The sequence below is a fragment of the Carcharodon carcharias genome, chromosome 18 (genome assembly GCF_017639515.1).
Source record: "Carcharodon carcharias isolate sCarCar2 chromosome 18, sCarCar2.pri, whole genome shotgun sequence".
Classification (NCBI taxonomy): domain Eukaryota; kingdom Metazoa; phylum Chordata; class Chondrichthyes; order Lamniformes; family Lamnidae; genus Carcharodon; species Carcharodon carcharias.
This window is the reverse complement of record NC_054484.1, coordinates 97,184,993-97,199,607: the sequence shown is the minus strand read 5'-3', so window position 1 is coordinate 97,199,607 and position 14,615 is coordinate 97,184,993. Positions and strand designations below refer to the sequence as shown.

General features: G+C 46.3%; 1 protein-coding gene across 1 annotated transcript in view; it reads right to left on the bottom strand.

Moving 5' to 3' along the window:
• phf11 (PHD finger protein 11) overlaps window positions 1–14,615 on the bottom strand; it is a 167,913-nt gene that overhangs the window by 61,045 nt on the left and 92,253 nt on the right. Inside the window, exon 23 of the mRNA XM_041210924.1 lies at window positions 2,457–2,622. Within this exon, the coding sequence (XP_041066858.1) occupies window positions 2,457–2,622 (166 nt within the window). The remainder of the gene's footprint in view (window positions 1–2,456; window positions 2,623–14,615) is intronic.

The following is a 14,615-nucleotide window of genomic DNA, read 5'->3' as shown; positions in this document are numbered from 1 at the left end:
ATCGTGAGAGATGCAATTTTAAATAAAATCAGGCCTTACTCATGACCTCATAATAAAACCCTCAAATCTCAGGATTTCTTCCCCTCCCCATGTTAAGTATCTGGTCCGTCCCTTCTCTCTCTCTGACACCTGTAGTGAACGGGAGGGAGTAGGTTTCTGGGAGACTCTCTCTCTTCACCATGTCTGCCATGGAATTAAAATAAATAAATATAATTAAGCGTAGGGAAGGAGGGTGGCCAAGTGGCTGATTGAAGAGACGTTTACGCTCCAGAATCTCTCATGGTGTCCGTTTCTCCTGCAGACTCACCCCACTCACTGGAAGTCCAGCTTGCACATCACTGACACCCCGGTACCATAACATCTCGACTGACATCTACACTGATCAATCAGCAATATTTTCTCATAAGAAGGCAGGACTAGCTCCAATGGGCTTTGTTTTGATTTCTTCCCCACAACTTTACAACTCCTAAAAGGGGCAAAGTACCACACGCAATGTTCAGGGTGCAACATACATTACTGTAGCTGCAGGTTGCATAAGATCTTTTTTGTTGCTTTTATGAATACACCAATAAGGAGACCTTGGGGCTTGCATTAAACAAAAGAACCTCCTTTTTAGTGGGACACAACTAATAAGGAAGTCAACCATAAAACAAAAGGAAACTTAGAAAATTAAATCTTATCACCCTTGCCCACCTGTCATCCCAATTATTATCATTGTAACCTTAAACTGATGATGCACAGCAATGTGGTGATAACAGGTATGATTCTTTAAAAAACTTTCTATAAAACATTTTCAGATACCGTAAGGAACTCTGTTCTTGTAAGGAACACTGGCCTATTTCAAATTAAATAAGTCAAAAAAGAGGTTTATAAACCAACTGTCAATAACAATTTATATAGCAGAATAATGTAATAAAATGCCCCAAGGTACTTTGTGTGAGCATTATAAAGCAAAATTTGACATTGAGCCACATAAGAAGGTATTAAGGCAGATGACCATAAGCTTGGTCAAAGAGGTAGATTTTAAAAAGCATTTCAAAGGAGGAAAGAAAGATAGAGAGCCAGAGAGGTTTAATGAGAGACTTCCAGACCTTAGGGCCTAGGCTGCAGAAAGAGTGACCACCAATGGTGGAACAATTAAAATAAGGGCCACTCAAGAGGTCAGAGTTGGAAGAGCGCAAATATCTCAGAGGGTTGTGGGACTGGCAAGGGGCAAGGCCATGGAGGGATATGACAACAAAAATGAGAATTTTGAAATTGAGGCCTTGCTTAACTGGGAGCCAGCTGAGTGACCACAGGGGGAAAGAGTGAACTGGACAGTGTGAGTTTAGACACAGGCAGCAGAGCTTTGGAACAGCCTTAAGTTTACAGAGGGTTGAAGGTTGGAGGCCACAATGGAATAATCAAGTCTAGAGGTAACAAAGGCATGAGGGTTTCAGCAGCACATAAACTGAGGCAGAGGCAGAGCTGGGCAATGTTGTGTGCTATGATGTGGCAGGTGGTTTTTCCAGGCAAACTGACAAGGGAAACTTGGCCACACTATCACAATGATTTTGCAATTCATATTTATTACGAGAAGGCTTGTGCACTGAAGTCAGAAATAATGAGTCCATTGCCTTCAGAGGTTTTAAAGATTAAATTAAAACATTTATTAACGAAAAAAGAAATAAAAGCTTAAACACACACAATTATCGTTACCGTTAACAGTTCCCAAAATTTCTACTTAAGCAGACTCCCAACTACACGCCCCCTTTAAGGCAACAGTCCAAATAGATTCCAAATTTATATCCAGCAATATTACCACAAGCACTAACTGGACAATGGAATCCAAAGGCTTTCAACACAACTTTGGTTACTTGAACAGCAAACTTCTGCACGGTAGCTAGAGTGGAATTGCCATACTGTTGCCATTCTTGCCATACAACAACATTCATTCTTGAATGAGCATGAATACCACTGAGATCCTGGCTTCATTATCATAAATTTGGCAAGCTGGACACTTGGATCAGACACAGGCCTGGCCAACAGAAAGGTAGGTTTGGGGCATTAGGTATGCATTTACAGGGGGTGGAACCTGGATGGCTGTGGAACATGTAATTCTTATGAAGTTAAAACAGAAAATGCTGGAAAATCTCAACAGGTCTAGCAGCAACTGTGGAGAGAGAATTAAACAGAACTCTGTTTCTCTTTAAAATCCCACCTTTAGTAACTGTATAGTCCCCTCAGTATATGTGGTTCCATTATCCAGATGAGAACGGAGACATCATCTTGGAAAGTTCAGAGGTACCGTTAAAACAAAGTGTTACGTAAAGAAACTGAAGACAAAAAAAATGGTGACAAAAAAATCCCCGATTAAGCAAAATACAATGGGAGACTAGTTAGGTTCTTTCACAAATGAAGCAAAATGACCAGAGCACAGAAGAGGCTTCAACGCCCATTTCTGTTCTTATACCCACCAGACAGTTCTGATGCACAGCGATTCTGTCATCGTTGAATAGTTTTCCAGTTCTGACGCTTTGCCCTGACCTGAAACAAAGCCCACATTCGCTCATATTCGCCCAGCTCCTGTAAATGCGACACTGGACATTGAAGCAGTCAACAGCCGCCCCTGCACCAAATTGGCTTCACTGACATGAAATCAATCCCACAGAACAGAATGGCTCTTATGGCTGAAGAGGAAGCAGGGGCACGTCCCGTTTCCTTTTCAAACAGAATAGTTTCGATTTCCCCAGGGGAGGCGTTAAAACGGAGAAAAGGAGTGGACAGAAAAATGGTCGACACTCCTTAGCTCACTTGGCCTTAGGGAAGCGAAATAAAGAGCGTAATGTTCCGACCGCTGAAAGGGAATAATATTTTCCGCCCTATTTGCATATCCCCTTGTCGCTCACACTCGACCTTTAAAAACACTTTCGATTGCGTGTACTTGCTCTGTGGATTGCCGTCATGTTGCACACGTAACTTAACTGGATCTTTTTCTCTGGGGAATGCAAACATTGGAAGGCTCTTGCAGCTTGACATCAGATAATAATCATAAGGTGCTCCCGGCACATGGACTCACTCACCGTTGTAAGAGAGATATCGACACACAAAACGTGGTAGGAATTTGTAATCGTCTCTAATAAATGCCCTCGTGATACATGTTGTAAAAGTTGAACCTGGTTGTACTTTTGTGATGGTGATTTTGAAATGGTTTGGAATGTTCTTCCAGAGTTTTATATTTTTCCAAAAAAAATATAAAATAGATGCCCCAGAATGAGAGGTCTGGGACTTTCAGAGGCAACAGGTTTGGTAAGAGTCTAAATGCTTTAAAATGGGTTTAAAGATTGTATCCATAAATGTGCGTAGCATTAAATCTACTACGTGATGTGTTGCGACCTTGGACTACCTTGCCGAGGTCAAAGCTGACCTGTTGTTTCTGCAGGAGTGTGTGATACCGCACCTCAGCTCCTACAGGCAATGGTCACGATGGTGGTCCCATGGGCCATCAATCTGGTCGGGAGGAAACAACTCTCGTTCCTCCGGCCTGGGTATTCTGCTGCGGGGAGGCAGCTTCACCGTCTCCGAGGTTAAGGAGGTAGTGGCCGGGTGCCTCCTCGTAGCAGACGTAATGTACAAGAATGCTCCACTCCGGGTAATTAACATGTACGCCCCGGCACAAGGGGCTGAGCGGCTGGAGGTTTTTCAGCAGCTCCCACTGCTGCTGGCGACCTCCAGGCCGGTCATTCTGGGCGGTGACTTCAACTGCATCATCGATGCGGCTGGACGATCCAGCAGAGCCGACAGCAGATTGGACGCTACGTCCAGATCCCTGATGGAAACAGTAAAGGATGCCAAGCTGCATGACGTCTTCAGCAACCCTGCAGACGGAGCGCAGCATTGACACACCTGGTCGCGGCTAGACGGGTCTGTCTGTTCCAGGATAGACTTCCTGTTTGTGCCCCGTGCGTTCGCATTCAGATCCACCAACGTCAAGCCGGTGTTCTGCTCTGACCACTGCCTCCTACTGGCTGACTGCCACTTAGAGGAAGACCAGAGGGTGAGCAGGGGGGCATGGAAGCTAAACATGCAACTGCTGACCCCAGAGAACTTTGAGAAGCTCAAGAGGGATTATAAAGGTTGGAGAACCGTGAAACCCCTCTTTGAGTCCCTGACACACTGGTGGGAAGCGATCAAGGGAAACATCAAGAGGTTTTTTCACCCTCAAAGGCACCCAGAAAGCTAGAAAGGAACAGAGGGAAATATCCCGACTCCACAAAAACATGCAGAATCTGCTCCGGCTGCAGTCGATGGGGGTCGATGTCAAGGAGGAACTCCAAGAGGTGAAGAACCAGCAAGCCTTGCTCTTTGCCTCGGAGGCCTCTAAGATCATCTTCCATTCCAGAGTCCGCTCCATGGAGCAGGATGAGACATGCTCACGTTTCTTCTTCCAAAAGGTACACAGAGAGATTCCTGTGATCAGCAGCCTGAAGGAAGAAGATAGCTCAGTAAAGTCATCACAGTCCAACGTTTTGAGGATCAGCAAATCCTTTTTTGCCGGATTGTATGATGTGAAGCCCACAGACAGCACGGCCTCCCAGTCCTTCCTGTCCTCTATCACGGAGGTCTTAGACGACAGTACACGGGAGAGTCTGGACAAATCGCTAACTCATGAGGCCCTTGAGTCTTTCAAGAAGACTAAAACTCCCGGAAGCAATGGCTTGCCGGCAGAGTTCTATTCAGCTCTGTGGGACTGGATCGGCCCAGACCTGCTAGAAGTGTATGAGAGTATGCTCCTGGCCGGCAGTATGTCAGAATCCATGAGGAAAGGCATCATCACCCTCATCTACAAGCACTAGGGGGAAAGGGAGGAAATTAGAAATTGGCGACCCATTTCACTGTTGAATGTGGACTATAAGATTCTGTCCAAGGTCATCGCCAATCGGGTTAAATCCGCTCTGGAATTGGTGATCCACCCTGACCAGACCTGCACCGTGCCGGGCAGGAAGATCTCTGACAGCCTCGCGCTGCTCAGGGATGCGATTGCCTATGTACAGGACAGGGGTGTGGACACCTGCCTCATTAGCCTGGTTCAGGAGAAGGCCTTTGACAGAATATCGCACACTTACATGGTGGATGTGTTCTCCAAAATGGGGTTTGGGGAGGGAATTCGCAATTGGATCCAACTGCTCTACACTAACATCAGTAGCGCAGTCTCAATCAATGGGTGGGAATCAGAAAGCTTTCCTATTAAATCTGGAGTCAGGCAGGGCTGTCCTCTCTCCCCTATCCTGTTTGTGTGTTGCACAGAACCCTTTGCTGAGTCCATCAGGAAGGATCCGGGCATAAGAGGAGTGACGTTCCCAGGCAGTGGAGGCACTCAGGTCAAAGCCTCCCTGTACATGGACGATGTCGCCATCTTCTGCTCGGATCCCCTGTCAGTGCACAGACTGATCCACATCTGCGACCAGTTCGAACTGGCCTCGGGAGCCAAGGTAAATCGTGGGAAGAGTGAGGCTATGTTCTTTGGGAACTGGGCTGACCGATCCTTTGTCCCCTTCACTGTCAGGGCTGACGGCCTGAAGGTGCTGGGGATGTGGTTCGGAGGGACCGGGGCATATGTTAGAAACTGGAAGGTGCGAGAGTCTATGGTGAAAAGAAAACTGGGCAAGTGGGAGCAACACTCCCTCTCTATTGCGGGTAAGAACCTGGTCATCAGGTGTGAGGCACTCTCGCTGTTGCTGTATGTGGTGCAGGTCTGGCCCATTCCAGACTCCTGTGCGAAGGTGATTTATCTGGGGGTTGAAAATGGATCATGTTCGCAGGAACATGATGTACAAGCCTCTAGATAAAGGGGGAAAAAACGTGCCCAACATTGCCCTCATACTGATGGCCACCTTTGTGTGCGGCTGCATCAAGCTGTGCGTAGACCCTCGGTACACTAACACCAAGTGTCACTACGTGCTGATGTTCTACCTGTCCCCGGTATTGCGAAGGATGGGTCTGGCCATGCTGCCGTGGAACGCTCCAAGTAGTTGGATCGTGCCATACCACCTGTCCCTGTGGAAAAATTTATGCAGAGAAACACCTTTGACCAGAAGTCCATCAGGCAGTGGTCGGCACATAACGTCTTAGAGGCCCTGCGGGGAAAGGAAGGGTGGATCCTGTGGGATGGTTCCCTGAGCAGACTTTGGCAGAATGCCTCATCGCCAGAACTTTCCAACAAGCACCAAGACTTAGCCTGGCTGGTGGTGAGAAAGACCCTCCCCGTCAGATCCTTCCAACACGCCAGGAGTTTCACCCCCTCTGCACTTTGCCCTCGAGGTGGCTGTGGTGGGGACGAGACCATTGTTCACCTCCTTGTGGATTGTGCCTTTGCAAAGAAGGTCTGGAGACAGATGCAGTGGTTTCTGTCGAGGTTCATCCTGAGCAGTTCTGTGACACAGGACTCTGTGCTCTACGGGCTGTTCCCAGGGACACACACCGAGACAAACATCAACTGCAGCTGGAGGTTCATCAACTCACTGAAATACGCTCTTTGGTCTGCCCGAAACTTGTTGGTTTTACAGCGCAAAGTGTTGTCCCTGACCGAATGTTGCAGACTGGCACATTCCAAAGTCCAGGACTACGTGCTGAGGGATGCACTAAAGCTTGGGGCAGCCGCCACACAGGCGCAATGGGGAAGGGTCACTGTCTAAGACCTTTCTGCCATAGCGCACCGAGGGGCTGGGAACTGTTGAGAGTGCCTTGGGCTGTACAGCTCAAAATGAATGTCTGCATTGAGTGCTAATTGTATTATAAATGTATTGAAGCACCTCAGAGTGCAACATGATGTATGGTGATAACTCCAATACCATTGTCTGATTGTCTGCATTGACCATATTGAAATGATTGGAATATTCATTGATTGTATTGATGCACCTTACGATACATGTTGTAAAAGTTGAATATAATTGTACGTATGTGATGGTGATTTTGAAATGGTTTGGAATGTTCTTCCAGATATTTTATGAATAAAGTATATTTTTCAAATAAATAAATAAATGCCCCAGAATGTCTCCTCCAGCCGACACAATCTGTCGATACCTGGTATCGGTGGTTTGTGCAGATCACTGGACCTCCAAGTTGCTGTGGCAAGAGGCATGTTTGCATGCATGTTGTTCTCTGGAGCTTACAATAGCCATGGTCAAGCCTCCAACTTTGTTTTCAGTATGGCTCCCTCTCTTACTGCCTGTTACTGGTGTGGGTTGGAAGGCTTTGCAGATTGATAATCAATCTATTTGCCTATGTTATGAACACATCTTTCTTGGCCATCAAGTCCTTGAACATGGAGCTTGTAAATCCAGGGCAGGGACACTACCCATTTGTTCCACAAAACGTCCCTCCTCAGGGACAGGGTGAGGAGGCAGGAACCAAGTCTGCCTCAGGTGCAACAGTGTTCAAACCCATGTTGTTGCCACTTCTTTTTATTCATTTAAGGGATGTGGGTTTCACTGGCTAGGCCAATCCCTAACTGCCCTTGAAAATGTGGTGGTGAGCTGCCTCCTTGAACCATTGCAGTCCTGGTGTTGTAGGTACACCCATGGTGCTGTTAGGGAGAGAGTTTCAGGATTTTGACGCAGTGATAGTGAAGGAATGGCGATATATTTCCAAATCAGGATGGTGAGTGGTCTGGAGGGGAACTTGCAGGTGGTGATGGTCCCATGTATCTGCTGCCCTTGTCCTTCTAGATGGTAGTGGTCCTGGGTTTGGAAGGTGCTGTCTAAAGAGCTTTGGTGAGTTTCTGCAGTGCATCTTGTAGATGGCACTAGCTGTCACTGTTCGTCGGGGGTGGAGGGGTGCCAATCAACCGGGCTGCTTTGTCCTAGATGGTATTGAGCTTCTTGAGTGTTGCTGGAGCTGCACTCATCCAGGCAAGCGGAGAACATCCCTTCACTCTTCTGACTTGTGTCTTGTGAACAGGCTTTGGGGAGTCAGGAGGCGAGTTACTTGTTGCATGATTCCTAACCTCTGACCTGCTCTTGTAGCTACAATATTTATATGGCTAGTCCAGTTCAGTTTCCGGCCAATGGTAACCCCTAGTATATTGATAGTGGGGGCTTCAGAGATGGTAATGCCATTGAATGTCAAGGGGTGATGGTTGGATTCTCTCTTGTCGGAGATGGTCATCGCCTGGCATGTGTGCATCGCCTGGTGTGAATGTTATTTGCCACTTGTCAGCCCAAGCCTAGATATTGTCCAGGTCTTGCAGCATTTGGATATGGGCTACTTCAGTGCTGAGGAGTCATGAATGGTGCTGAACATTGTGTAATCATCAGCGAATATCCCCACTTCTGACCTTATGATGGAAGGATGGTCATTGATGAAGCAGCTGAAGACAGTTGGGCCTAAGACACTACCTGAGGAACTGCTGCAGTGATGTCCTGGAGCTGAGATGATTGACCTCCGACAACCACAACCATCTTCCTTTGTGCTAGGTTTGACTCTAACCCGCAGAGATTTTTCCCCCGATTCCCATTGATTCTAGTTTTGCTACCGTTCTTTGATGCCACACTCGGTCAAATACTGCCTTGATGTCAAAGGCAGTCACTCTCACCTCATCTCAGGAGCTCAGCTCTTTTTCTATGTTTGCATCAAGGCTGTAATAAAGTCAGAAGCTGAATGACCCTGGCAGAACCCAAACTGAGCATCAGTGAGGTTATTGCTAAGCAAATGCCGCTTGATAACATTGTTGATGTTCCCTTCCATCACTTTACTGATGATCAAGATTAGACTGATAGGCAGTAAATGTCCAGGTTGGATTTGACCTGCTTTTTGTGTACAGGACATTCCTGGACAATTTTCCACATTGCTGAGTAGATGCCAGTGTTGTAGCTGAAATGGAACAGCTTGGCTAAAGACATGGTAAGATCTGGAGCACAAGTCTTCAGTACTATTGCCAGAATATTGTCAGAGCCCACAATTTAGCACTATCCAGTGCCTTCAGCCATTTCTTGATAACATGTGGAGTGAATTAAATTGGCTGAAGACTGGTATCTGTGATGCTGGGGATCTCCAGAGGAGGCCGAGATGGATCATCCACTCGGCACTTCTGGCTGAAGATTGTTGCAAATGCTTTAACCTTATCTTATGCACTGATGTGCTGGGTTCCTCCATTACTGAGGATGGGATGTTTGTGGTGCCTCCTCCTCCAGTGAGTTATTTAATTGTCCACCACCATTCATGACTGTATGTGGCAGGACTGCAGAGCTTAGATCTCAGATCTGGTTGTGGGATCGCTTAGCCCTGTTTATTACTTGCTGCTTATGCTGTTTAGCACGTAAATAGTCCTGTGTTATAGCTTCATCAGGTTTACACCTCACTTTTAGGTATGCCTGGTGCTGCTCCTAGCATGCCCTCCTGCACTCTTCATGGAACCAGGGTCCATCCTGCAGCTTGTTGGTAATTGTAGAGTGGGGGATGTTCCAGGCCGAGGTTACAGATTGTGGTTGAGTACAATTCTGCAGCTGCTGATGGCCCACAGCGCCTCATGGTTGCCCAGTCTTGAGTTGCTAGATACTGTTTGAAATCTAACCCATTTATCACTGTGGTAGTGCCACACAACACAATGGAGGGCTCCCTCAATTTGGAAACATGATTTCATCTCCACAAGGACTGTGTGGTGGTCACTCCTGCTGAAATTTTCATGGACAGATGCACCTGTGGTAAGCAGGTTGGTGAGGATGAGGTCAAGTTTTTTTTCCTCTTGTTGGTTCCCTCACCACCTGCCATAGACCCAGTCTAGCAGCTATGTCCTTTAGGACTCGGTCAGCTCAGTCTGTGGTGGTGCTACTGAGCCACCCAGAGGATATTCTACACCCTTGCCTCCCTCAGTGCTTCCTCCAAGTGGTGTTCAACATGGAGGAGCACTGATTCATAAGCTGAGGGTAGGGAGGGCAGTACATAGTAATCAGCAGGAGGTTTCCTTGTCCATGTTTGACCTGATGCCATGAGACTTCATGGGGGCTGGAGTCGATGTTGAGGACCCCCCGAGCAATTCCCTTCTGACTGTATACCACAGTGCCGCTGATGTCTGTAAGATATGATTCCGTGAGTATTACTATGTCAGGTCTGTGAGACAGCTCTCCCAATTTTGGCACAAGCCAAAATAAGTAGTTGATGGCAACCTGTTGATTGCTTGTTCATTGATGGATGAAGGCCAATTGAGGATGTGATTAAAGTGCTCCCATCTTTGTAGAACATGGGCTTGTTCTGTGAGCAGTGTTGACTCGTCATCACAGAGGATTGGTGATGAATCAGTGAACAGGGACCCATAGACAGATTTCAAAGCATCGTGGAATCTCTGCCAGTCTTTGTAGTCTGCATATGACTGAAGTCTACTTTCTGATTCAATGCATTGCATGGTCCTGCGGATGTTTCAGTAGGCATCATGCTTGGATAGTGATGACTTGTCATTGATGTTGCCCTGTAGAGGCAATGGTTCTCCTTCAGTATTTTCAGGATCACCTCACTGGTTTTAATCAGGTGTAAGGGAGGGGAGCGCTCTCAGGTGGACTTGCCATACTCTTGAGTGGCTCATCCTGTATTGGCTTCAAGTAGTTGTTAGCATTCAACAGTGGTCATACACCAGTGAAACATTTTGACTGGCAAGCCATACCAGGTGAGAGTAGTCATTGCGTCGTCTACCCTCAATTTGTCTATCTTGGCATGTGAAAACTCATTCTAGTGGACTGGGCAGGTAAGACCAATCTAAGGTCCAACAGTCTTAAAGGTGGATCAGCACCACGCTGTGGAATGTGTAGAGCTCAACCAGACACAGAAAATATCCTGGTCATCCAGTGCATTTGGATCTATCTCCAGGCATCTTGATGCATTGCCACAGGACTGATATTGGTCAGGCCAAGAGATGCTCAAGATGCACAACTCTTCCTCACTATAATCTAATTCATGCACAAGTTACGTTCATCATCTTTCTATCATCTGTCATCCAATTATGTCACAAGTTCTGTCACATTAATGGGTGAGCAATGTAGTAGGTGTTGGATGCACTGGGAATAGTAGCCACAAACATGATCCTATGGCCTGGCTGCCGGTGTGTATTTTTCATTGGAAGGAAGCTGGTGGAAGTCTGCAGCCCCGAGTAACTGAGCAGTCCTTTTCAGAACCATACTGCTCACTTCCTAGTTTGAGGAAGGGGCTACAAAAAGTGCTCTAAACATTGCCTGCTGTATCTCCCCTGGTCAGCCGGCCACAGCTGACAGAGATTCCATCGACACAATGTAAGTCAATCTCAAAAAAGAAAGTAAAGGTGACATTGGTGCATGGATGTGTGCATCCTCATGGACAATACCACAAGGATATTCATAGTGACATAGTAACAGACAAGAGCATTTGAATCCTTACGTGTAATTCACTGGAAGGAAAAGACAATTGCATCTTCATTAATATTTTCCCCTTGAGCAATGACATGGGGAAGTCAGAGGCATTACAAATAGATACACCAAGAAGTTGAAATTCTCCTTTACATCTGCAATCCAACATTGCCGAATTGCTCAACTCAGCCCCACGGCTATGGAGAGATCCTTCCTGGAGTTTTGGGGCTTTTCCCTAGGGATAAGATAAAATTGAAAGGTGGATGGTCACTCATTATATTTATAGAATTGTCACCAATTTAACACCCAAATACCTTTGATGCACAACTGGACAACTGCATCTACTATTTTAGGAAGACCAATAGGGTAGATAAAGACGGAAAAACAGAGTGCTGCAAATAGTCTGCAGGTATGGCAGCATCTTTGGAGAGAGAAATAGCGTTTCATTTCGAGTTGAATATGGCTCTTCCTTAGAATTCATCTGAAGAACACTCTTCCAAAGAAGACTCAAAACGTTCACTGTTTCTTTCTCCACAGATACGGTCATACCTGCTAAGTATTTCCAGCACTTTGTTTTAATTTCAGATTTCCAGTATCTGCAGTATTTTACTTTTATTTTAGGCTGGATAAAGACAGCCTGTTTTACATTAAAGCTGATTTCTAGAGTGAAGAGTTTTAGTTTTAGACTGGTCATCAGTTCTTTATGAGGTTTCAAACAGCAGAACAAAACAAGAATTGCTAGCATTTAACCCTAGTCATCAGTGTGTTAGAAACACAATGATCTAATTTTAATGTTAAGGACTTTCTTTTAACATAAAGCATAGTGTGTTTGCACACATTTTAAAAAAAGCTCTGTGATGATAGTTAAAGATCAAGTGTTGATGTAAATATACTGTATATAATACTTGCTTATACATATCCAAAAATTCCCCCCTCAGCTGATGAGTCAGTGTTCCTCCATATTGAACACCACTTGGAGGAAGCACTGAGAGTGACAAAGACACAGAATGTACTCTGGGTGGGGGACTTCAATGTCCATCAACAAAAGTGGCTCAGTAGCACCAGCACAGAGCAAACTTCCCGAGTGCTAAAGGACATAGCTGCTAGACTGGGTCTGTGGCAGGTGGTGTGGGAAGCAACAAGAGAAAAACATACTTTCCCTCATCCTCACCAACCTGCCTGATGTAGATGCATCTGTCCATGAGTATCAGTAGGAGTGACCACTGCAGTCATTGTGGAGACAAAATCCTGTCTTCAGATTGAATATACCCGCCATTGTGTTGTGTGACACTACCACCATGCTAATTGGGATAGATTTCGAACAGATCTAGCAACTCAAGACTGGGCAACCATGAGGCACTGTGGGCCATCAGCAGCAACAGACTCAACCACAATCTGTAATCTCATGGCCTGGCATATCCCCCACACTACCATTACCATCAAGCCAGGGGATCAACCCTGGTTCAATGAAGTGTGCAGGAGAGCATGCCAGGAGCAGCACCAGGCATACCTAAAAATGAGGTGTCAACCTGGTGAAGCTGCAACACAGGACTACTTGCGGGTCAAATAGCATAAGCAGCAAGTGATAGAGCTACATGATTCCCCAACAAACATCAAATCTAAGCTCTGCAGTCCTGCCACATCCAGTCGTGAATGGTGGTGGACAATTAAGCAACTCACTGGAGGAGGAGGCTCCACAAATATTCCCATCCTCAAATGATGAGGGAGCCCAGCACATCAGTGCAAACGATAAGGCTGAAGCATTTTCAACAATCTTCAGCCAGAAATGCCAAGCGGATGATCCAACTCGGCCTCCTCCAGAGTACCCAGCATCACAGATGCCAGTCTTCAGCCAATTCGATTCATCCCACATGATATCAAGAAACGGATGAAGGCACTGGATACTGCAAAGGCTATGGGCCCTGACAACATTCCGGCAATAGTTCTGAAGACTTGTGCTCCAGGACTTGCCGCACCCCTAGCCAAGCTGTTCCAGTACAGCTATGACACTGGCATCTACCCAGCTATGTGGAAAATTGCCCAGGTTGGTCCTGTATACAAGAAGCAAGATGATTCCAACCTGGCCAATTACTGACCCATCAGTCTACTCTCCATCATCAGTAACGTGATGGAAGGGGTTATCTGCCGTGTTACCAAGCAGCACCTGCTTAGCAATAACCTGCTTACTGACGCTCAGTTTGGGTTCTGCCATGGCTACTCAGCTCCTGACCCCATTACAGCCTTGGTTCAAACATGGACAAAAGCTTAACTCTAGAGGTGAGGTCAGAGTGACTGCCCTTGACATCAAGACAGCATTTGACCGAGTGTGGCGTCAAGGAGCCCTAGCAAAACTGGGGTCAACGGGAATCAGGACCAAAACTCTCTGCTGGTTGGTCATACCTAGCACAAAGGAACATGGTTGTGGTTGTTGGAAGTCAATCATCTCAGTTCCAGGGCATCACTGCAGGAGTTCCTCGGGGTAGTGTCCTAGGCCCAACAATGTTCAGCTGCTTCAAAAATGACCTTCCTTCCATCATAAGGTCAGAAGTGGGGAGATTCGCTGATGATCGCACAATATTCAGCACCATTCGCGACCCCTCAGATACTGAAGCAGTCCATATCCAAAGGCAGCAAGACCTGGACAATATCCAGGCTTGGGTTGACAAGTGGAAAGTGACATTCACACCACACAAGTGGCGGGCAATGGCCATCTTCAACAAGAGAGAATCTAACCATCGCCCCTTGACATTCAATGGCATTCTCATCACTGAATTCCCACTATCAACATCCTAGGGGTTACCACTGACAAGAACCTGAACTGGACTAATCATATAAATAATGTGGTTACAGCTGGTCAGAGGCTGGGAATTCTGCAGAGAATAACTATGCCCTGACTCCCCAAAGTCTTCCATCATCTACAAGGCACAAGTCACTCACCATCCTGATTTGGAAATATATCACTGTTCCTTCACTGTCAATGGGTCAAAATCCTGGAACTCCCTTCCTAACAGTGATGGGTGTACGTGCGCCACATGGACTGCAGCGGTTGAAGAATGCAGCTCACCACTTTATCAAGGGAAATTAAGGACAGGCAATAAATGGCTGGCCTGACCAGTGGTGCCCACATCTCTTGAATGAATAAAAAAAGATCTGCATGGAGTGGTTCCAGTGAAAATTCAGACATTTCTAACTGTGGAACTCTCCTACATAGCCTCCTTTTGTGGAGTATTAAGTTTTAAATTGCTGATGTTCAAATGCAAAGTTAAT